This window comes from Pavona decussata, unplaced genomic scaffold (assembly GCF_977016875.1).
Source record: "Pavona decussata unplaced genomic scaffold, jaPavDecu1.1 SCAFFOLD_438, whole genome shotgun sequence".
NCBI lineage: Eukaryota > Metazoa > Cnidaria > Anthozoa > Scleractinia > Agariciidae > Pavona > Pavona decussata.
The window spans coordinates 43,432-65,547 of record NW_028145793.1 but is presented as its reverse complement, the minus strand read 5'-3'; the positions used below and the strand labels follow the sequence as shown (position 1 = coordinate 65,547).

At 40.0% G+C, this 22,116-nt stretch overlaps 2 protein-coding genes and 1 long non-coding RNA gene across 3 annotated transcripts; 2 read left to right on the top strand and 1 right to left on the bottom strand.

Annotated features, from left to right (window-relative positions):
• Positions 1 to 1,038: 1,038 nt before the first annotated feature.
• On the top strand, positions 1,039 to 11,672 carry LOC146450597 (nuclear receptor subfamily 2 group F member 1-B-like). The gene is made up of 4 exons (XM_085100166.1): positions 1,039 to 1,318; positions 2,077 to 2,358; positions 8,909 to 9,577; positions 10,594 to 11,672. The coding sequence occupies exons 1-4, from the start codon at positions 1,312 to 1,314 to the stop codon at positions 10,842 to 10,844; spliced, it is 1,209 nt and encodes a 402-aa protein (XP_084956292.1). The 5' UTR covers positions 1,039 to 1,311; the 3' UTR covers positions 10,845 to 11,672.
• Positions 11,673 to 11,676: 4 nt separating this feature from the next.
• LOC146450596 (uncharacterized) lies at positions 11,677 to 12,578 on the top strand. The gene is made up of 2 exons (XR_014860255.1): positions 11,677 to 12,027; positions 12,260 to 12,578. It is a non-coding gene; the product is annotated as an uncharacterized LOC146450596 (long non-coding RNA).
• Positions 12,579 to 14,921: 2,343 nt separating this feature from the next.
• Positions 14,922 to 21,334, bottom strand: LOC146450595 (putative skeletal organic matrix protein 5). The gene is made up of 4 exons (XM_085100178.1): positions 21,003 to 21,334; positions 20,382 to 20,424; positions 17,984 to 18,119; positions 14,922 to 15,570 (listed from the first exon to the last, which is right to left on the bottom strand). The coding sequence occupies exons 1-4, from the start codon at positions 21,265 to 21,267 to the stop codon at positions 15,064 to 15,066; spliced, it is 951 nt and encodes a 316-aa protein (XP_084956304.1). The 5' UTR covers positions 21,268 to 21,334; the 3' UTR covers positions 14,922 to 15,063.
• Between the last annotated feature and the right edge of the window lie 782 nt (positions 21,335 to 22,116).

Sequence of the window (22,116 nt, the reverse complement as noted above, 5' to 3'; positions counted from 1 at the left end):
ACCCGCCTCAATCTTGCGAAATATTCCCCGGATTTTAGCTAACTCGGCCTACGGCCTCGCCGGCAAAGCATTAGGCGATATGATTCCGCGCGATTTCGCAGGAGTAATTGTTGAATGACCGTACCGAGCAGTACTTTGCTGCGGTCAGGACGAAGATAGATAGTTTATCAAGAAAACAATTGCAATCAAACGGTGATTTAATCTTAATAAGAAGATAACACTTACAACAAAGGGTTGATTAAACTGTGTCTATGCCATCAAAATCTTTTTAGCCTAACTTTTTTTGGTGGTACTGTTTTAGCTGTATGATGCGATCGTAATAAAGACGGCGTTAACTCCGTCGAAAACTTTGAAAAAAAAGTTGATGGTTGCCGTCCTCTCTTGCTGCACTCACGGTAATTACGTAACTGTAGGATAACCTTGCGGAAGTCGAAGACTAGATTGCAGCCTGCAAAATGCAGGTTACTATCACTGTTGTCCTAACCTTCGTCTTCATCGTATCCTGTCCTGTGGGAACTACCTCACAAGCCAGCATCAAGCTGCTAGGCGGTGTACTCATGAAAAACACTGCCGAGTGGAAAACGACCAGCGAACTGGCCCAGCCCAATGTAGGACCGATCGGGACCTCCCTGTGAAACAGACCTCGTAGCGGAAGAAATAATTGCGGGGTGTCCATATTAACGAGGTGTTCGTAATGGTAAGATTTCCGAAGTAACGGGGCTTTCCTCATAGCCGTGTGACCATAACTGGTGTCTCAAACAATAAATTAATCAAAAAATTGAACCTGAACAAACGCCAACTGCTGCAAAAAAATTTCATGTCAAATTGCTCAAACGGGTGAAACGGCACTTGGCGTACTTAATAAACCGCTTCTGGGTATGTGCAGAATGTTTGTGGCTTGAGAATGAGGTGTTGTACTACACGTGTGGAGTCACGTGTACTTGACTCCTTGGTGTTTCGCGTGACTCGTGTTTTGAGTTTACTTAGACCTCTTGTGATTGGACCAGGTAAAGTTCACTCCACTCCAGTGACCAATCACAATGCTAGTTACTTGAGGCTTTTGTCCTTCGGATGACCTAAGAGTGCATCCAGTGAAAGGTAAAAGCTTGAAAAAGGCGAAACACACGTGTAAAAACATGTTACTTAGATCGACCAAGTTCACCAGTCCGCGATCTGCTTCGATTCGGCTGTAAACATCCTTTGCTGACCAACTCATGAGATTTCTGTGCGTTATCTTCGAGAAGTGTTTCGATTCCTTGGCAGAAATATCTTCATCTGAGAAAGACGTTGGCCATTGATACAATTTGAACTATGACTGGTAAGTATCGCGATATTAGCTTTGTTAAAGTTTTGAATATTTAGATAAATTTTGTACTCCTAGAACCTCCATGCCATTGTTAATTGTTACCGGCAGCTTTGAACGCTTCGTTTCGATGAAACATCAATAATATCTGTTCGAAAGGTCTTTCAAAGGCACCTCAAAAATTAGAATTCTTTTGCTGGATTAATACCTTAATCTTAGTTAGTAACCGTGTGGGAAAATTAATTCGTTTCGTTGTCGGATGGTCAAGAACGTTGTTCAGACTGCGAAATACATAATATAAATTAGGGTGTTCGTAAAACAAACAGCAGCTCTCAAAACGAGAGAATAAGATTCAGCTATCCCCAAAATTTCTGCGATTTAAGAACTTGAACAGATCAACTATATCACAGATAGCCACTGGGCAAATTACGAATATTTTACTCGAATTTTCTTGTTGAGGACCTGTGGGTTATGTAATCCTACTCTAGAACTGTCTTTCTGTGTGAAAATAGAAATTTCAAGACCCTTGTTGTATAACATGCTCATGCATTAAATTTCCAACTTCCGAGTAAACCATGACTGACTTTCAAAACCTCATGACCTCCAAGAATGCTTCGAAAATGACAAAAACTATAATTTTATCAGTGATGTAGCTAGCCGAATAAATTGCATAAATTAGACATAAATCGGTTAATAAAATTAATTTTTCGCTCCCTTAGACTCATGCTAAATTATCCCCTTTTTTGTTGTTTTGGTTTTCTGTTTTCTTCCAGAGTTGAGGCCCGAATTTTTTAGAGGCAGCGAAAGCGGCCTTCCCCCTGCCCCTTTGAAGCCGATATGGGGAGATTGTCTGGTCTGTGGGGACCGCGGTACAGGCAAGCATTATGGCATAGTGGCTTGTGAAGGCTGCAAAGGGTTTTTTAAAAGGAGTGTGAGGAAGAATTTACAATACAGATGTCAGGGAAATGGTGCGTGCCCAGTGGACAAAGTACACAGAAATAGATGCCAAAGATGCCGATTGAATAAGTGCTTGACTATGGGGATGAAAAAAGAAGGTAATGAAATACCTGCATAGACTGAAAAATTATGTAAGCACAACAAAAATGCTCTCCAATTCTATTACGTAAGGATGCAACGTTGCTGCGCCATCTGACCAAACTAGCTAGTACCAAACACTTTGACCCTAGAACTACATCAGTGCCGAGCCAAGGGAGAGTTGATAATAGCTTAAATCTCATACTCAACACACACGTCATTTGATCCTTTCTGTTCCTTTTTGTTACAAACATTTTACTATCAAGCTAAACAACTTACCATCTACATTGGCCTTGCACCTCATGCAGACGTGACTCAGGGTTCTTTGTTTTGAACACAGCTTATCATGATCTACTACCAAGCCAAACAAGCAATCAAGGACAAAGAAACTATATTTTTGTGCACATCTTTAACTACCTTGTTTGTCATAGTTTCCCAATGCATATAGCAGCATATCACTCATTCCTTTCGTTTTTCTGCACATCTCAGGTCAGTGTAAAGGGCCAATCGATTACATGTAACAATGGGCATGTTTAGTGCAGGGTTATGCATTGGAGAGGTTGTTCGACTCAGCACAAAGTGGATGGTTACATAACCATCTGTGTCATTTACTGTTTAATACATCATTCTCATTTATCCACCAGGCTTAGCATATTCCATCACATTATTTCCAACCATAAAAGATGTTCGCATAAAATCAAGAAAAAAAAGAGAGCCCAAGAAAGAAATGATCTGTGTGTTAACAGTATGATGTGATGTATGTGGTGGCTTGTTTTTAACTTGCAATGATAGTACTAGATGTACCCAAAAAAGGAACAAGTATTCTGTGCAATACGTTTAACGCCTAAGTATCTAATGGCTCGTTTGGTGAGGTATTTGAGGGATGAACTATTGTTAATTAACCGAAGCCTAACCCTGCGCTTAATGTACACATTAGAGTTATTTTCTTGCTCTGTACATCTCGGCTGCCAAAGCAATTGAAACAAGTTCGGACGTTCGGACGCACCAGCTACAGAGAACCATTGCTTAGTGGCGAAACGATATACCAGTTAACCCTGCCAAATTTAACCCACAAACCACGAGTTTTTCTTGCTGTTTATCTACTGTCGAGCAAAACGATAACATGGCATGAGTCGTGCACACAGTTTCTTTTATTTCTTGTTTCATTTCTAAACGGCTTACACGGATCGCATAGTTTAACAGTTCGTGTTCGTTATGACTGCTACTGCCCGATCCAACCACTAAGACTCAAAAAAATCAAATCCTAATTAAGTAAGAAAAAAAATGAAAAAGTATGCTGGGTGAAGGAAATGTTGTGTAGAAGAGCTACTCAACAGGCAACAACTGAAATCACCAACCTGTTTACAACTTAATATCAATGTCTCGACATTTTGCTCTGAGTTGCAGAATTCTTTTTGCGCAAATCCCTTAAGGTTTGAACCCGAAAAGAAGGCACCAAAGCTACATCATTCTTCTAAGTTCGCAGCAGATGAAACCTGACCTAATCTTGTTAGGCCCGTTCCGGAAGAAACAAAGTTTCCATCGTGATTTCAGTAACAAGTTGTGCGAAGTTACAGAACGGTTGAAAATAAATAAGAGACATCTTCGGTACATTGACTTCATAGAGCCCAATTTCCACGCTTGCCTTGACGATGGCTTCTTTGAAAACTACATGAAGGTAGCTGATGAATGACCGTGAGAAAACGTGACAGTTGGTGATTCAGCGATTGCTGATGGTGCACTGAGTCGGATACGTCCATGCCAGGCATTCGTACGGACAGGTCTCAATATGATCGCCTACAGCACCGAAAGCTAGCGATCCGTATATGGACTTCACCAGTTACGCTTTAAATTTCATCATCCGAGGATGTTTAATTCACACATTCAACATGTTCAACAAAATGTTTCTCGCTCGGCATTTGTTTCCACAGTTAAAGTCCACTCACCCTGTGTGCATGACTTGTATTAAGGCTTTCTTTCGCATAATATGGTCGCATTTTAGTTGCGACCGAATACAATTCAAGGTACAGAGAGGAATTGAAGCTATACACTCCCCGACTTCTAAGTGCCCTTCACCACAGAACGCATAATACTCGATGTTTATGTGGTTATACTTGGGCTGATTTTCCGCTATTTTTCCACTTTTTTCCCGGTGTCTGAAGCCTACGCGACTAAAACTAATGTGCGTGTCAATAGGGCCTTAAAGGGGACATAATCGAAGGAAGAAATTGCGACTCCAGATTTCTATTTTTTTATTATTATTTTTATAGAAGAAGAACTTAAATCGCAAATAGAATGAGTCAGGATTTTTATGCTCACGTGTATTAAGTCCGGCAACGAATTCTTAAATTCGTGTTATGCAACGGCTTTTGAACTTTGTACGGAGTACAGAGTACCCACAGTACTGAACTTTGACCATCACGAGTTGTTATGCCTGATTTTCACGTGGGACCACAGTACCTCACACAAAGCAAACAAAAACACGATTTTTTTAACCGGCATCGAATGCACAGAAAGCTTTTCGGTTTTGACGTTCTATTTGAAGGAAAATGATGGTTATCTTTTTGAAAACATTGCAATTATCGTATTAGTTTTCAGTCGACCAAAGGAAATGGTTTTCCCAAGTTCAACACGAAACTACTAGGTGACATTTCAACAAAGAAAACTTAGTTTTTGTCAGAATTAAATCTGAGTATCTGATCCGTTTAAAGTCTTCCACTTAGATACTCCATTGTACTGAGTGAAACTAATCATTGAGTAAGTTGAGTGGTTATAACGGAAGGAAGAACAAAACTATTAAAAATAGGAAAAAAACCTTTCTAAACGAGGTGGCTCAAAGCAGAAAGATCGAGATTTTGTTGTTGATTCAATATTGATCGGCTTAAGAGTGCCAAGTTACCTGACGGTTCAGGAATATTTTTAATTCACGTTTTGACAAGTTTAATTGAAATTCAAGCACGAGGCATCATTCATTTGAGACAGTCAGATCAGGCTACCCTCCTTCTTTTTTTTTTTCTTTTTTCTTTTCATTTTGTACTTTGTACTTTTCCGGTAGTTAAACTGATTTCCGTGACACGGGAATAGAAAAATTCTGGCCCGGGTAGGGGAGCGTGTTCAATGAACGAGTTTTAGTTATAAACACAAATCAGTGATGAATTAAGGAAAAATGTCCGTGACACGGGAAAACGAAAATTCTGGCCCGAGTAGGCGAGCGTGTTCATTGAACGATTTTTACTTATAAACTAAAATGAGTGATGAAAGAAACTAGGGTTTTCCGATTTAGCGGAAATGAAAGACTTTTCTGCCTTGCTAGCTTATTGGCTGCAAAGTGATGTTTGTTTCAATTTACAAAATTTAATTTGTTATTCTTGTCCACGATTTTTAGATTAAATTTCCACTACAGCACGCCTTGCAATAAATATTGTCTCACAGTGGAATGCAAACGTTATTTTCTTTTAATCTGCGTTACACTTTTTCAATAGACGGAAAAATGTGTTCCAGTTAAGTGAACTTTCCGCTGAATCGGAAAACGCTAATAAGCTCGAAAACGGGAAAAAAGTTGTCAGATTGGGTTCATTTGGGTTTGCCAAGTGTGCGTTAATGATCGCCATTGTATACGTGCATTCAAAACTGTTTGATGTTAAAAATAATTACAAATGACCTCTTGGTAAACCCCCTTTTGTATTTAATGCCCTTTTGTATTTAATGTGAGAAATAGATTCCACCTGTCATCACGTATGCCATGTGAATACAAAAGCTGTATATATGCAAATATTTTTCAAAGTTCCAATATTTTTGAAAACCGAAATGCACTCTCGTCAAAATTTGAACTGAGCTGAGTAAAACTTTTTTCTACCTTACGCATTCGGATCAGTCTGAGTACTTTTTTTCATTTCAAAGTGTAATCAAACGTTCAGTCATGGATGCTACGCTTTAGCACGTTCCCTTTTCGTAACCGTTGTTCAATCTATCTTTGGTTAAATGAATCTCGTCGGTATTTTGACAGCTCTCGTGTTGCTGTAACCGGCGACTTCCAGTCAGTGCAATACACAGACTATACAACGCACGTGTTTGAGTTTTTCCTTCCAATGTTGGTTGATTACATCGATAAAGACTGATAATGTTTATAAACAATGTGTACATGCTCATCACGTGATAAACTAAAGTCACGCGAACGTCAAAACTCACGACGCCTAGCTCACGCGAATTTATAAATCACACGCGAGTTTCCTTCCAACCAGAAATCATCAAAATGTTATCTCGGTACATTCTGAATCTCTTTTCCTCGTCCCATCACTTCACCTTAACCGGTCCTCTGCTTCACGCCTGATTATCTTGTGGTTTTTGCTAATGTGTCTACTAGTAACGTCATTGTCTACGTAAAGCGCGTTACATAACACACCAGTTGCATAATACAAAACACGTTAACGTGAGTAGAAACATGTTTATTCAACAGAACTATTTAGAAAATGAATCATCTATTTAACGCCCCTCAGGTTCTAATCCCTTTTTAGAGGAAGAAAGTCGTTAAGCCCCCCTCACTTTTACCCCCCTTTTCCTCCACAACCAAACTAACAAAAAAGCAGATTGTATTACGGTAATTAATCCCGAATATAACACTCCATGTGCACCGTCTAAAGTACAGTTTTTTCACGTTGTGGTCGTTTGGAGCACCGATCACCCTAGTAATTTTATTTATATCAGTCTTGATCTTCGCAAACGTGACAAATGGCCTTCGCTCGAAACGTTAGACATCTTATTCCACACTACTTTTAATTCACTGCCACTCTAGTCTATTTTCTCTCTCTTTTTGCTATATTGCACTGGAACTTCGCCAAATTAAATGAGCCCCCTCTCTATCAACCCACCCCCTATTAAGTCCTCTCTGTCAAACATGCCTGAAGTAAATAAGCACCCAGGGGGCTTAATTGAGGAGTAACAGTATTTTCCGTGTGAACTTTTATTTAATCATCTTTAATATTTATCATAACGCAAACTTTTCGTTATCCATCCTGGAAAAAAATTGGCAATTGAATATCGAATACAGTTTTGCGAACATGATTATATATTATTTTAAAATCGTTCTGCATTACAAACGTGAAATGCTACACTACAAATCAGTTAATCTGCTAAAAAAAACCCAACCATATCTCCAAAATGATAATTTTACAAAACTGATCTATCGTTAAATGTGAGGTTCTGTATTAGAAGCTGAACAAAGGCTTTTTAAAACATCCGAAGAAGGCTAAATAGGTCCTAAGAAAGCACTTTCTGTTAACGTCAGTAAAAAATCGAGTTCACCCAGGAAGCAACGACAGGTTACAATTAAAAGAGGGAGTATTCCCTGGATTTTGACCTTTTATCGTGAAAACTGTGCAACAATACCTTCATTTAGTTACAAAATATTTCTAGAACATCAAGAAAAAGAAATCAACTGAATTCTTGACAGGAACGAACTCATGACCTGCTCTACAGCTTTTTGGAAACGAAAACGCGAGAACTTAAAACAGTTAACCTAACTTGTTTCAAGTTGCAGTTCATTCTAACCAAGTCCATCTGTGGCCAAAGATACTCAACTATAGTTTTAGTACAATGGGGTGATAATTTACAACAAATTTGAGCAATACTTCTAGGTTTCTGTTGATAACAAGCATTTCTACCAACTGAGCCAACCGCCGACCGGTTGGCTCAGTTGGTAGACCAACCGGTCGACGGTTGGCTCAGTTGGTAGAGTACCGGACTACCGTGCGGGAGGTCGTGGGTTCAAACCCCGGCCGGACCAACAATCAGGGTCTTTAAATAACTGAGGAGAAAGTGCTGCCTTTGCTCTGACATCTGCAAATGGTTAGACTTTCTAGTCTTCTCGGAAAAGGACGATAAACCGTAGGCCCCGTCTCACAATCCTTGTTTGTAAATAACTCTGTGGGACGTTAAAGAACCCACTCACTGTTCGCAAAGAGTAGGGGACGTAGTTCCCGGTGTTGTGGTCTGGTCTTTGTGTATACTCTCATGGCTGGGTGGGTAAATGCTCGGAGATATTAGCTGCATTAAGCTACTCTGTAAATCCGAGGGTAAATAAAGATATGATGATGATATAACACCAAATTCCCGTGATACCTCACCCTCGTAAAGTCTGCAAAAAGAGCAGACTGGGTTCTGTTTTGGGCTTTAATTCTCTCTTACTAAAGGATTATAAGAAACAAAAGAAGGTCTCAGTCTTGCTCTTTTTTTCTAACTTTACTGAAGCCAAAACAAGACACAAATTTATCTTTGTTTTATAAAAAGACCTATGACTTTATACCTTCAAGACCATTTTGATGGGAAAAGCTAAATAAATCACTAAACGATGACCACGTTACTGGATTGCGTGCCGCCTGGCACTGCCTTAATAGAAAAGGTTGAACAACGCAGACGATACTTAGAGCCTCATATCCGCAAATACTTATATGGACACAAAAGTAGAAAATCATCTTGTAACACGTTCAACTGTTTTTGCAAATTGCATTTTTTGACTTAATTGAACTCTTTAATGTCTAACACGTTTTTTCTTCATGTTTTGCTTTCTTTTAGCTGTGCAGTGTGAAAGAAAGCCCATTACCAAGCCTGCGGAAGATGGTACAAATGAAAGCCACCGTAGAGGTGTGGGCCTCTCTCCTCAAAGACATCTTGTGTACCCGGTTCATCAAGAAAAAACGGATTTTGAACCTCTCACGCCCACCAGTCCTAATTCACTCTCACCGACACCAAGATGTTCGCCATTATCATCTTCTGTCAGCCATACCACTGAGCAATATGATAACATTCTCAGTTACGAAAATATTCAGTTTAAACTGACTCCCCCAACTCTGGGCGTGTCCTCTTTATCGATGGAATACGTTTATGAAATTGCCACTCGTCTCCTGTTCCTAACGGTCGATTGGACTAGAAACATTCAGGCGTTTCGCAGTCTGGAATCTACAGATCAACTTGTTTTACTGCAGGGTTCATGGTCAGACCTTTTTATGCTGGGCGTGGCACAGTGCTCCACTTCGTTTCCTCTATCCCCATTGCTGACCCTTGCCTCTATTCACATGGAGCGTGGGGAGAACAGTGAGGACCAGAAACCAAGTGGGATGATGAAGGACTCAAATGTTCTGGAGAAGATGATGAGCATAAAGGATCTCTTGTTTAGTCTTGAAAAGCTTGAAATGGATCTGGCGGAGTATGCATTCTTAAAGACTATCGTCTTGTTTAATCCAGGTGATTTAGTTTACATTTTAGATTTCAGATTAGCTTTCATCACAAAAGTAACATAAAGACAACATTAAATTACATAAATCATCAAAAGTAAATCGTCCAGTGACCAAAGGAGCTTAGGCTTTCGAGTTGGTCACTGCCACGTGCAGCTAACTGGCGTATAATGTGCAACTAACTAAGTAGCACAAAACAAAAGACAATTTTAATAGTGAGGGCGGAGAAATCAAACACTCATTGGGTATTTAAAAGGTACAGTTTGTATTGCTTGTAGAAGCTGTTATATGGGAGTTTATTTTTTAATTTAGAGGGAATTTTTTCCCAAATTTAGACCATAAAAGAAAAATACCCTTCAATAATGTTATTCCTATCATGTATCAGGCGATCAGCCTGTGTTGTGCGTAGAAGCAAGAAAAATACCCTCAAAGCGTTGCTCGAAGTGGACGCCCCTCGCCCTATTTTTCCTTGTTGGTCGTATTACTCTCGTCCAGGTAATCTGAACACTTCGGAGAATCCGTTATATAGTTGTTACAGTAGGGAACCTTGTCAGTCAGTTTTCAGCTTACACTGAATACCGAAAAGCATGTTCGATGAATCGATACTCATTTCCATTTCAGTTCAGATTTGTTTATTTATTTTCCGATACAACCTACCCTCATACTTGAGAATTATTGGTTGGGGGATCAGCAGACGCTGACACAGAAGTATTTATCGTTAAATGACCTCCATAAAATTTAAAAAGTTTACGGTTGTTTGAAGGTGGTATATTTTCCTGAAAACAATTCAGATCCCTAACTACTTTTTAATATTAAAAATTTTGAAGGAGTTCCGCCTTTTAATATTTCCAAGGTTTTCGTTCACCCAATTCCCAGTTCTTCATTCTCTCTGATCCCGGCTTCCCTTTTCGGAAAGCGCATGGATTTTTCTGGCTGCTTTTAAAGGCACATAGCTCCGTCAAGCGGTTTACGATCTCATTCTTATTATCCGTTCGCTGTTTTAAAGACAACCTTCGTTTTGTTTAGATTGCCCAAGTCTGAAAAATCCACAACAGGTTGAAAAGCTCCAGGAGAAGGCGCACCGTGCTCTCAAGCAGTATGTTGAGAACAAACATCCCTCCAGTCCCGAAAGATTCGCCAAGATTCTGCTCCGTCTGCCCGCGACACGAATGCTCACTAAACGGGCAGCCGAGGAACTGTTCTTCTCTCCTCTGATTGGAGCTGTGCGGATTGAGAGTATAATGAACAACATCATCTCAAGTTCATTAGCAATGTGATATTAGGGAACAGGGAACATCAGAAGCGACAATGGCGACGGCAATGAGAATGACAAAAAAACCTAATAAGCCAAACATGCGTTTTACCTTTTAACACATTTCATTACCTTCCTCTGGAATAAAATGTGATAGGGAGCTTTTTGATATACCGACTGTGAAGTTAAAAACAACAATACCTCCTTCTTTCACACATAGTTACATTTTCGCCTTGGTTTGTATTAAACCGAATGTATGGAATTTTCAAAGAATGTTTGGCTACTGCGAGAAAAACTGTCGCGTGAAATGATCAAATTCAAGGCTTCGTGGAGAACGTGAAAACTTTCCTTTTTTAAGGACTTCAGGGCTGCCACTACGAATTCATCTCATGGTGTACATGTAGCTGAAAAATCGCGAAGTAGTTTAGAGGACGCGAATTCCGATGTTGCCATTTTCGTTGCCGGCGCTGCCATCGTGATTGCTTACGTTCATTGCAGCTAACCTTCTGATCCATTAAGTTTGTTAGTTTTATACTCGTCTGAGTCATGTACTGAAATTGCTTGTTACTGTAACAGTACCAGCGTCACAGGTCTAGGTAGTGCTTAACTGTCTTTACAGAATTTTACATATTATTGCCATTCTTATTGTTTATCAACCTTTTAGCCGAAAACCTAATTCTTATGTTCAGTTTTCATCAGTTTTTTGATGTTGGTCATTTTCATTCAGGTTTTCGTTCATTTCTTTTAAAAATTGTTAACCTACTAAATGGATGAGGGATGAGTTAAATAATATCCTATTCGAAAAAGTCCTCGAAAGAATATAAGGCTGGCCTTATGTTTAGAATTCTAGGAACCCCAGTTTAAGACTTATCCGTCAGTGAGGCTGCCTTTAATTTGTAATTTTTAGAATTTTATTCTGTGTAAATTTTTTGGAATTATTATTGTAAAGCGTCAAGGACAGCTAGTGGAATATGGCGCCCAAGAAATGTATTTTAATTTTAATTTAATTTGTAAATTTGTGTAAATAACTCAACCTCATCTCCAGGGTCTTCGCGATATTCAAAATGGCGGTTTTGAAAAGACCCTGAAACACGCTGCAAAAAAACTCCACGAATCGTGGAGTATTTTGTGACCAGACACACTTGACTTTTGCTTTCGCTCCCCTTTTTCCGTGAAAAAGTATGGAAACAGCCTTATTATATTTAAAAGTGCAGCGAAAACAAAAATCAAGTGTGTCGTCACAAAATACTCCACGATTCGTGGGATATTTTTGTAGTGTGTTCCAGGGTATTCTCGCGCTCCATTTTGAATATCATGAAGATTGTAAATAACCAGTTGGCCTGGTCACGGTGTGTTGTGACTTGGCTACGGATGGCTCAATGTACGTTAGTTGGAAAAAATTCTTTTGAAGGAGGAACTGTGTCCAAAAAAAAAAAAAAGAAAAGTGCAGCGAAGACAAAAATCAAGTGTGTCGTCACAAAATACTCCACGATTCGTGGGATATTTTTGCAGTGTGTTTTAGGGTATTCTCGCGCTCCATTTTGAATATCATGAAGATTGTAAATAACCAGTTGGCCTGGTCACGGTGTGTTGCGACTTGGCTACGGATGGCTAAACGTACTTAAATTGGAAAAAGTTCTTTTGAAGGAGGAACTGTGTACGCGCTGAGACTGAAAGATTGCTTTCAAGGTGAATCAATTTTTAATTAAATATTTGTGTGTACATGCAGAGCAATAAACAGATCCGGAGGAAAGTGCTACTCAGGAGTTTTCATTTGAATGGCCACTTTAGGATTGCATTCACAGACTCAAAATTAGAAACACCTTATACAGCATAATAAACAGCACCAGAGGAAAGCTCTGCTCAGTAGCTTTCATCCGAATTGTCACACGTTAGGATTTCATCGACAGACTCAAAAGGTAGAACCACGTAGTACAGCATAATAAACGGCACAACTCTGGGGAAAGTACTGCTCAGCACCTTTCTTCCGAATGGTTACACTTTAGGATTTCATCCACAGACTCAAAGGGTAGAACGACCTCAGTGCACAACTTGAACAGCGAGTCTAGGTTGGTGTCTTCATTACAGTATTGTTTCCTTAGACAAGAACCTTTACTCTATATTATCTCTCTTCACCCGGGTTTATAACTGGGTACTGGCGACATACTGCTGAGGGTAACCCTGCTATGGACTACCATCCCATCCGGGGGGAGTAGCAATACTCCTAGCTGCTTCATGCTACAGAAACCTCTAGCCACTTAGGCTTGCAGTGCGACTTTAACTCCCAACCTGGAGGTTTTAAAGTATGTTTAGTTTTTCGTTACGTAAACTAAGTACTTTACAACTGTGCCCTGATAGAAATACGCCTAAAATCTTTGTATGTCATACTTTGGTGCATTCCCTAATATTTTGCAATTTCATGCCTAATCAAATAAAAAAGAAGCTGTAATTGTCATGTACAGAAAAAAAAAACAAGGCAATTAATTTACTTCCTGATCAAATCAGGGTAGTTATCGTTGTAAATTGAGAAAATTTGTAGTTATATTTAAGATGATGAACATAATTTATCGATTAATGCAAGTCATAAAATTAAAGAAACGACGGAAAGTCAGTTTGCACGTATTACACGGGAAAATCTCTAAAAATGTTTTGACATTATCTTTGCTTTCCTTTGGCACAGTTTTCGGCCAGTTCTTAGGCCTTCAACTTAATTCTTATTTTTCTCAATTTTTACATGAATTTTTGCTCCCCGCTACCCGTTGAAGTCGTGTTAGCGACGTTTGCCCAAAACATTTTTAGAGTACTAGTGTCTAAACGTTTTAGAGTTTATCATACCTATCCCCAACAAAGAACACGTTTAGCGTGCAATCACTCAAATTGCTATCCAAACAATGTCATGTAAGTTATTATGGAACAATTAAAAAAAAAAAAAAACCTTTATATACCCTGCGTACGTCAATGTTTACTAATTAATCATTGTATCTCTGTCTTTTTATCTGTAACCGTTCTCATTTAATTTCGTCTTGTGGTCTTAAGACCATCCCTTTTCTGGACGGAGGTTCCATTTAGTTAAAAAGGTGTTTGTGAACAAGAACCCCACCTTGTGTTCAACAAGTGGGTCGTTCGTTGAGTGTAAAAAGAGAGATTTGAACTATTACTTCAAGGGAGCTTTGGTTATATCTTCGCATGGCCTTCCATTTTTTCAACCAGCCGCTATCACTCTATGACAGTGTGAGGACAACGTTATAAATATATGTGGCAATATAGTGTGCTTTTTGTTTGCAGATACATGGTCAATTTAGGATGTAAACAAAGCAAATTGGTTTAAACAAAAACACCTGTAAGGAAACACCCGAGCTCATTGATTTAACGTTTCAGGCGAAAGGACGAAGGAGAAAAAAAAATTAACATTCTTGTTTATGAATTCGAAAATAAACACAGAGGGTATTTGTGCCAAGTTCCGGGCGACCTGCACCATTTGCAACGTCTTACATGGTTGGTAGAGAGGACAAACGAACGAACAACAGAACAACGCTCCAAACCCTAAAAACGATGTGGTTGCAGGTTATTAGGGTCCAATGTAATAGAGCTTTTGAAGTGTGTAGATCTACGGTCGAGATGTACCCATCCCAGGAGAGGATGAAGGCTCCCTTGACCCATCCGGATATTTTTGTCAGATGGCCTCTACTCTCCAAGGTGTCTCTCCGTGGATGAATACGAGATACGAGCACATAACGTACTCAATCTGAACCAATCAGATTCCGGAAAAAATTTTCTAGGAAATATAATTTCTCATAATATCGTAGAGTGGTGACCACTGTCTTCATGTTGCTGAGCTGCCGTACCCCTGAGGCGATTCCTACTTTGTTGAATCAAATGAATACAATGCCTTCTCAGTCCTAAACAACCTTTTCCGTTTTTCGTAATTTCTCTTTTAAATCGCCGTAAATTTGATGTTGCCAAAACAACGGGTTAATTAGTTGAACTTAAATTTCGAAAAAATTGAAACGAAACTCTCCAAATTCGACGAATTTTAGTATCGGGAATTACTCCCACCCCAAAACTCGAAGTGACTGTTGTGGCGAAGGCAAACAGCGGAGGCTTTTTCATTCATTGTTTATTGTAATTTCACTTCTACAGATCCAACAGTTTCAATCTCAGTGAACCTAGCTAACTAACCTAACATCTATAGTTTCTTTGGCTAGTGCCAAGCGGAATGGTTTTCTGCGAGTTCCAGCCGTAGTTTATTGCACAAAAATATAGCCCATTGCTTTAATGTGCTTGTCGCCATTATCTCCGCCGTGTTTTGCCACATTCCCACAGCTGATTGAGTCATCAGGATGTCCCTCTAAACCAAACCCGATCTTGGAGTCACAGGATTTACAATCGGCCTCGTTGTTACCAAGGATACCGATCCTTGCTTTGATGTTAGTTGGGATATTGAAGCCTTCTTTATTGCATCCGCTCTGCAACGAAGCTTGAGGGCCAATCAGCGTCTTCCACGTGTCACGGCCCTGTGCTGTGGCGCGGTATTGCCCGTCAGCAATCAAGGCGTACAATGAGTTGGCGTGTTTGTGGATGACAAAAGACTTGACCTGATGGCCGATCTTCATAGCAAGACAGATGCTGGAGAAGGGTGTGTGCCAGTAGGTCGGTAGTTTGGTCTCCTGGTGATCAAGCCCGGTCTTCCCTCCTGGGATGTTGAAGGCATTCTTGTTGCCCCAAAGTGGTGAATCGTAATGAAAGGTTCTCTGTACATTAAATAAATTAAACTAACCGTTACCCTCAAAGGTAAAAAAAAAAAAAAACCTTGATTAACTTTTAACTATAAAGAGCAACAAACGCAATTCGTGTTATAATAATCATGAGGCCCGATTCAAACGTCACGCTATCCTCGTCGTGTTGAACTCAAGTTATCCCAATTAGCACGAGTTAAGGTGGAATTTAATTAGCGCGACGTCTGAACCAACTGCCGTGCTGAGCTAGGTAATTAAACACGACAAGCTCTCTTACCATTAAGTCGTGCTAACTGCATTAATTCAAACGTTGTGCTTACCTTGTACTGAATTCAATGCATACATTATGATAATGCACTACCTTAACAATTTAAAGCCATTACTTACTGTTTACATTGGGCACAAACATTGAGCTCAAAAATACCTCTAAATTGTTTGTTCTAGAGTTTAAATGGAGACTGGGAACGAGTTTTAAAATTTTCATTTAGTCCGAAATAAAGTCCATCACTAGAAGATCACATTTAAATTGGTCAGTTTACTATGATTGAGGTACTGCCGTTAGATTGTAATCTTTAGAAGGCTTTCAAAAAGCGGGAAAATTAGAAACATTGTATGGATTTGGGGGACGCCATCTTAGAATTAGAAGCATTTGTATGGAATTTGGGTGACCTTTGACTGGTCACAGCTTGGTTAAAACGTAACCAAACTTGGTATACTTGCTAATTCTTATGTGATCTGTCTGGCGACGAATTTTGATTTTTCATTTGATGTTATTTGAACGATGTGCATACTAGGGCCCAGTCCCTTTATGAACTTCGGAACGGGCGATTAGACTTAAGCATCAATAGTCAAACAGATAGGCCCCATAGTAAGTTTTGCAAGTATACAGCAGTTTTCAATTGAGAGTCGATAGTAATTTCGCGTTTGCTTTGGTTTTGCATTACTACGCTCTGTGATTGGTTAACAAAACTCGCGCCACTATCCCAACCAATGGGAATCCAAACAAAAATCAATCGTGTTTTGGCCGCACGCGTTTTCCTTCGCTTGGCGCCAGTTACACGTATTTGTTTCGAATTCTTATTGGCTCGTTGTGTTGTTCACACCTGTTGAGATTGGCCTAACCTGCAGAACAGATGTTATTTTTTATGCGTTTTTCAGGTGAGCAGAGGCAAGCACGAGGCGAGCGCAGAGCGCGAGTTACGCGCAACTGGAGGGGCGCAAAAAAAAAAAAAAATAACGCATGTCCACACACGTTGTTCATGTTGTCCCACTCCCAAATAGCCAGCCAATCACAGCGTTTGTCATGGACGGTGAATGCTGGTCCTATGGATCCAAAGTAAACTCACCCTGCAAACATACGCCAATGGCTCAACAGCAGGGAAAAAATTGTCCTTGGAGCCAACAACAACTCTGCATCTTTCAATGGATTTATATTATTAGAGGAAATAATGAGAAGTTTCATGGCCTTCCCAGTTAAAGGAACAAGGACAATTACGAAGGTAAATCTCGCAAACAACATTGCTAGCGTCCTTTTGTAGTAGTCCACTTGAACCCAATTTATTTTCTGTGGTGGATGTCAATAGGTTATCATGGGCCCTCCAGAAAGTGTCAAGGTTCGTGAATTTGATTGCAAGGATATGCAAGCAACGATTGTTCGACAAATAGCGGAGAAAAACTATTGATGGTTTGCGTGTGACGTTATGGCGTCCATGTTGGTGGACAGGAACAATACAAATTTTTTCTCCTCGGGGAGTTAACTTCCATTTTTATACAGACTTTGTGAGCAAAGTTTCCTTATTTTTGTCCACCAACATGGCGGCAACGCAAACCACCTATAAGAGCATTCTGTTTAGTAAACAACGAAGAAATGGAAGCGATTGCCAGAACAAGGTTTTTCCAAACCCAGTTGGAAGCAATCCAAGTGCATCCTTCCTTTTTAACAATAAACCTATACATTTCTTTTGTTTTTCCTTTACCACATTTGAAAAAAGCGAAGTGGTTATCGATAGCTTCGTCAACAGAACACGATGACGCGACGGCCATTTTTTTGTCGAGTAACATCTTATGATCACATGACATCAAAAAACCAACTGGATACCTGCGTTCATATATGAGCGCAGGGACAGTACGGACAATGGTCTGCGGAAAGGCGTTATTTTTTTCTCACCCCTCCCTTCGCGCGTGACTCGCGCTCCGCGCTCGCCTCGTGCTTGCCTCCGCTGGCCTGAAAAACGCAAAAAAAAATAAAAAATAAAAATAATAACGCCTGTTTTGCGGGCTACGATTGGCCAGAGTAATTACTTTGGTTTTGGTTTTACGACACTCAATTGGAAACCGCTCTATTTTAGAGCTATATCGAAGTTATATCGCCATCACTACATTGTTACCAAACCTCCACTTATGCGATCATAAAGGGAGCCTCAAGTACCTTCGCGCCATCTGTCTTCATGACCAGCGTCCACCCACCCCCTCCACATGCGCCAAGCCTATCACTCGTCATGTGACAGTAGATAGGGATATTCCCAGAGCCTGTATTCAGCAAGTAGGCTTTGTTTCCGCGCGACCTGAAAAATCATGTAGAAATCTAGGTTCAAAGTTGTGGAAGTTTGCTTTCAAATAAAACATCTTTTTCTTAGCTCGTGATCAAGCTGACTTTTTGGTAAAACGTAAAATCAAATGCAAGGCTGATTGGACAGCTAAAATAATTTTATTGCCCGATACTTCGATTAGACAAAGTAACCTTCTTCAGGGGCATCAAAAAGCTAAGTAAAAATTTGAAATAAACGGTTACGATATTTAAAGATGATATAAGTGGAAAGTTGAGATGTGATTGGTTGATAAACAAAGAAAGCGTGGGCAAAGCGTTGTGACGTGGGCTCCCTGTTAAAATATCTTATTTATTATTATTATAGCAGAAACATGTACAGAAGCCATTGTTAAAGTAGAGACATCCAGTTGACTTGTTCGTAGCCTGCTTGCTAATTCTGTTCATTTTCAATTTTCAATCATATGGTTCAAAAGGATAATAAAAGGTTTCAATTTGGCATGTATCCTGAAAAGAACTTAGGCAAGATCAATAAGGGGCCTTAGATTCTAAAGAATAAGGGATAATTTGAAAAGCATTTTTTTAGGGATAACGCACAACTATCAAAAATTTAGGGAGAAGGGAGAAGGAGGTCTATTTTTAGGGCTATTTCTAACACTTATCTTAGGCATATCAGCCTTGGCAATTTTAGGAATTAACTGTCTTAAAATTCTATTTCATCCTTTGCGCACTGAAAATCTAACCCACCACCCCTGAAGACACAAAAGAACCCAACGGTATATTTCGTCTGCCCTTAATCGCCTCAGAAATTCTGATTTAGTCACTCGTATCAAGAAATGGTCTATTGTTCCGGCTCAACATTGGGCATTGTGCCGTTAGACAATAGTCCTTTTGTCCTTGGTAGCGCTGAGGGACTTTGGTCGAAGCTAAGCGGAAAAGCTCACGACTGATCGGCGCCGGCGGCGTGACAATTTAGCTCTATTGGGGTCGTGGGCAGAGTAAATTTGCACTCGTCAGGTCAATTGTCACTGGTGTACCCCAAGGAGGATTGACCTCCGCTTGCAGTTTTCTTCTGCAAATGATTTCAAAGGGCAAACTGGCAAATATGTCGTTAAAACTGCGAAAACAAGGCCAGCTCGCATTTTCGTAAAACGGCAACAACACTTAGTAAATGGGCGGCAGGGTGGACAGGTGAGAGCACACTCGCCTCCCACCAATGTGCCCCGGGTTCGAATCCCGGACTCGGCGTCGTATGTGGGTTGAGTTTGTTGTTGGTTCTCGTCTTTGGTACTCCGGTTTTCCCCTCTCCTCAAAAACCGACACTTCTAAATTCCAATTCGATCTGGAAAGTGTCCCCAATAAGTGCTCCGCGCTAAATACATTGACACTTAAATAAAGTCATTTTTTTTTTTTAATTCGGGGATTATAATTCCATTTCCTGAAAACTTTCCGCAACTTAAGATTTTCAAATAACAGATAAAACTGTATAAGCTTACACAATTATGCCTTTAAAAGGGCGCGAAGGGATCCGGCCGGGAACGCAGTGAAGAGACAACATTTTGAGAATTTTTCATAAATGTTCTCGTTGGCCGGTGCCCCTGAAAACATGAGAAACACCGCCATGGCCACAAACCTAATTTTCTTGCAATTTACCCAGCTGTTTACACGAGACTTATTTCGAGGTGTATTTTAATTATTTACTAATTGTATCCTTTTTAATTTTCTCCTGCGATTATTTGCTTTGCACAGGCTCCACATTTGCTAAAAACAAATTAATAAAGCTATTTTATTTTGTTCTTGCCGAATTGCAATTTGGAAATTTTTGTTTTGGAGGAGAGGGGAAAACCGGAGGACCCGGAGAAAAACCTCTGGGAGCAAGGACGAGAACCAACAACAAACTCAACCCACAAATGACGCCGAGTCCGGGAATCGAATCCGGGCCACACTGCCTGGTGGGAGGCGAGTGCTCTTACCACTACGCCATCCATTGTCCCCCTTGCTTACAGCTTGATACATTGATTCTAATGTTGTTAGCTCCCTTTTAACAGATCGTGTCATCCTATGGGAGCCCATTCAGATTAGGATGGACCCAGGACGGCCATCCAAGACTATACTCAAGACACTGACGGAGGATGCTGGTGCATCGTCTACCAATGAACTATCTACAATAAAGAGGGAGCTCTCTGGCGCGTCTGTCACAGGGCCGCCTTAAGCAGGAGAAAGTAGCCCTTGCAGTTTTGGGCATTCCAGTAACAGCAGGGTTTGTGTATGCTATACTTACAAGTTCCTTTCAAAAATTTCCTTGCAACTCGAAGGTGCTATACCTAAATATAATTGAAAAATGAGTATCAATTTTGACCAATGATGATGTTTGTTGTTTAATAGTACTCAATCTAGTCAGTGAGTAGTGTTTCAACGGTACCAGCTCAAATGATTGTCTTCCTCATGTCCGTATTACATCGCTAGCGGTTTCCCCCTACACTGTGTTAAGGGGGTAAAGAAACAAATCCAAATAATTTTACAAATCATAAAAAGATTGGAACATACATATATCTTATTGAACTAGCGTGAGGTCCATATTGGGAAAATATTGGCCGAGTTCTTCTTCTTCTTCTTCTTCATTTTTTTTCTTTTGCAAGTTTTTGGACCGTGCGGAAGGCGAGGTCCATAACTGGCAAAGAAAAGGTTTTCTTAATACGGACCGAGTAAGCTAGTTAAATAAGGGTTTTGGTTCCCCGCTTGTTGTTTTCTATTGTTTATGTTCAAGCAGTGCGAGAAGGAGCGGAGAAAGCAGAGCGGTCCGTATGGAGAATTCGGACCGCTTATAGAGCCAATCAGAATGCTCCTATATTTTCAGCATGGACCATTTCAGCTTTGTAATAATGAATGTTAAAATTCTAACCTGGCGGACTGATTGAAGGCTTTCCCTCCAACAGTTTGATCAACTCATCCAGCTTCTTGGATAGTTTTTCATCGAGCTTTTTAATGGCTTCGTTAGTGGCTGAATTATTCGGGGACTGACCAATGTACTGGTTGCACACCACTACTTCGCCTCCTGTTCCACCGTGGGTCTTCATGGATTTGTTGTTGGAGACTTTCTCTTCACTTGCAGAGTATACTACGACTGTCAAGAACGTAATCGCTACATGGAGCATGAACGCCATCATGTGAATTTAGGTCAAGTTTGCTGCAAGCGGTCGGCCAAAAGGCAATGTTCCTTTCCCGCTTTTCAATCTGATAAAAAAGCAAGGTCCATAGGTCGGAATTTATTGCAAAAGTTTGTGCCAATATTAACTTAAGTTCGATTAGTATAGAGACTGTTTTAATTCCAACGTTAAATAAGTGCGTTTATGAATTTGTTTTCACGTGGAGACAAAATGACAATTAATTGGTAAAGCACGTCACACAAAGCAGAAAACGGGGTAGCAAATTTATTGTCTTTCTCTGTTATTGATATTTTAAAACACTAATATTTTGTTCGAAGCCAGAAACAATTTATTATTTCAAATACAAAATAAATTTGTGGGTGCGCCTGTTTCTATGACGACAACTGTTACGAAATAAAGTTATAATAGCCATTGGGATTTTGCTAGCGGTTTGACAAAATTTTTAATTCTAAAATTACAAACACGTGCCCTTCTTCGTGTAAATAAAATTTTTCTAGTGAACTTTTGAAGGAGAACAAACCTTAATAACGTTAAGTTTTCAGCACATTAACCACAACTCAACGGAAGAACGTGTACTTCATAACCCAGCATTTCAACTGATAAGCCATTTCCAGGTTGTTTTGAACCTCATTATGAAAGCGAGGCTAAGTGCAAAGCCATATGAGTTGCTTTGAACCTCATTATGGAAGCGAGGCTTCGTGCAGTTTTAATTAGTTCGACTCCTGTTGGGAGAATTCGGATTCAGAATTACAGTGCTTTTCTGGGCAGAGTACAACGATACATATGAAACCACATATATCAGTAGGGTTTTAGAATAGACTCATCCCGGATAGGGGATCGAGAAAGAAC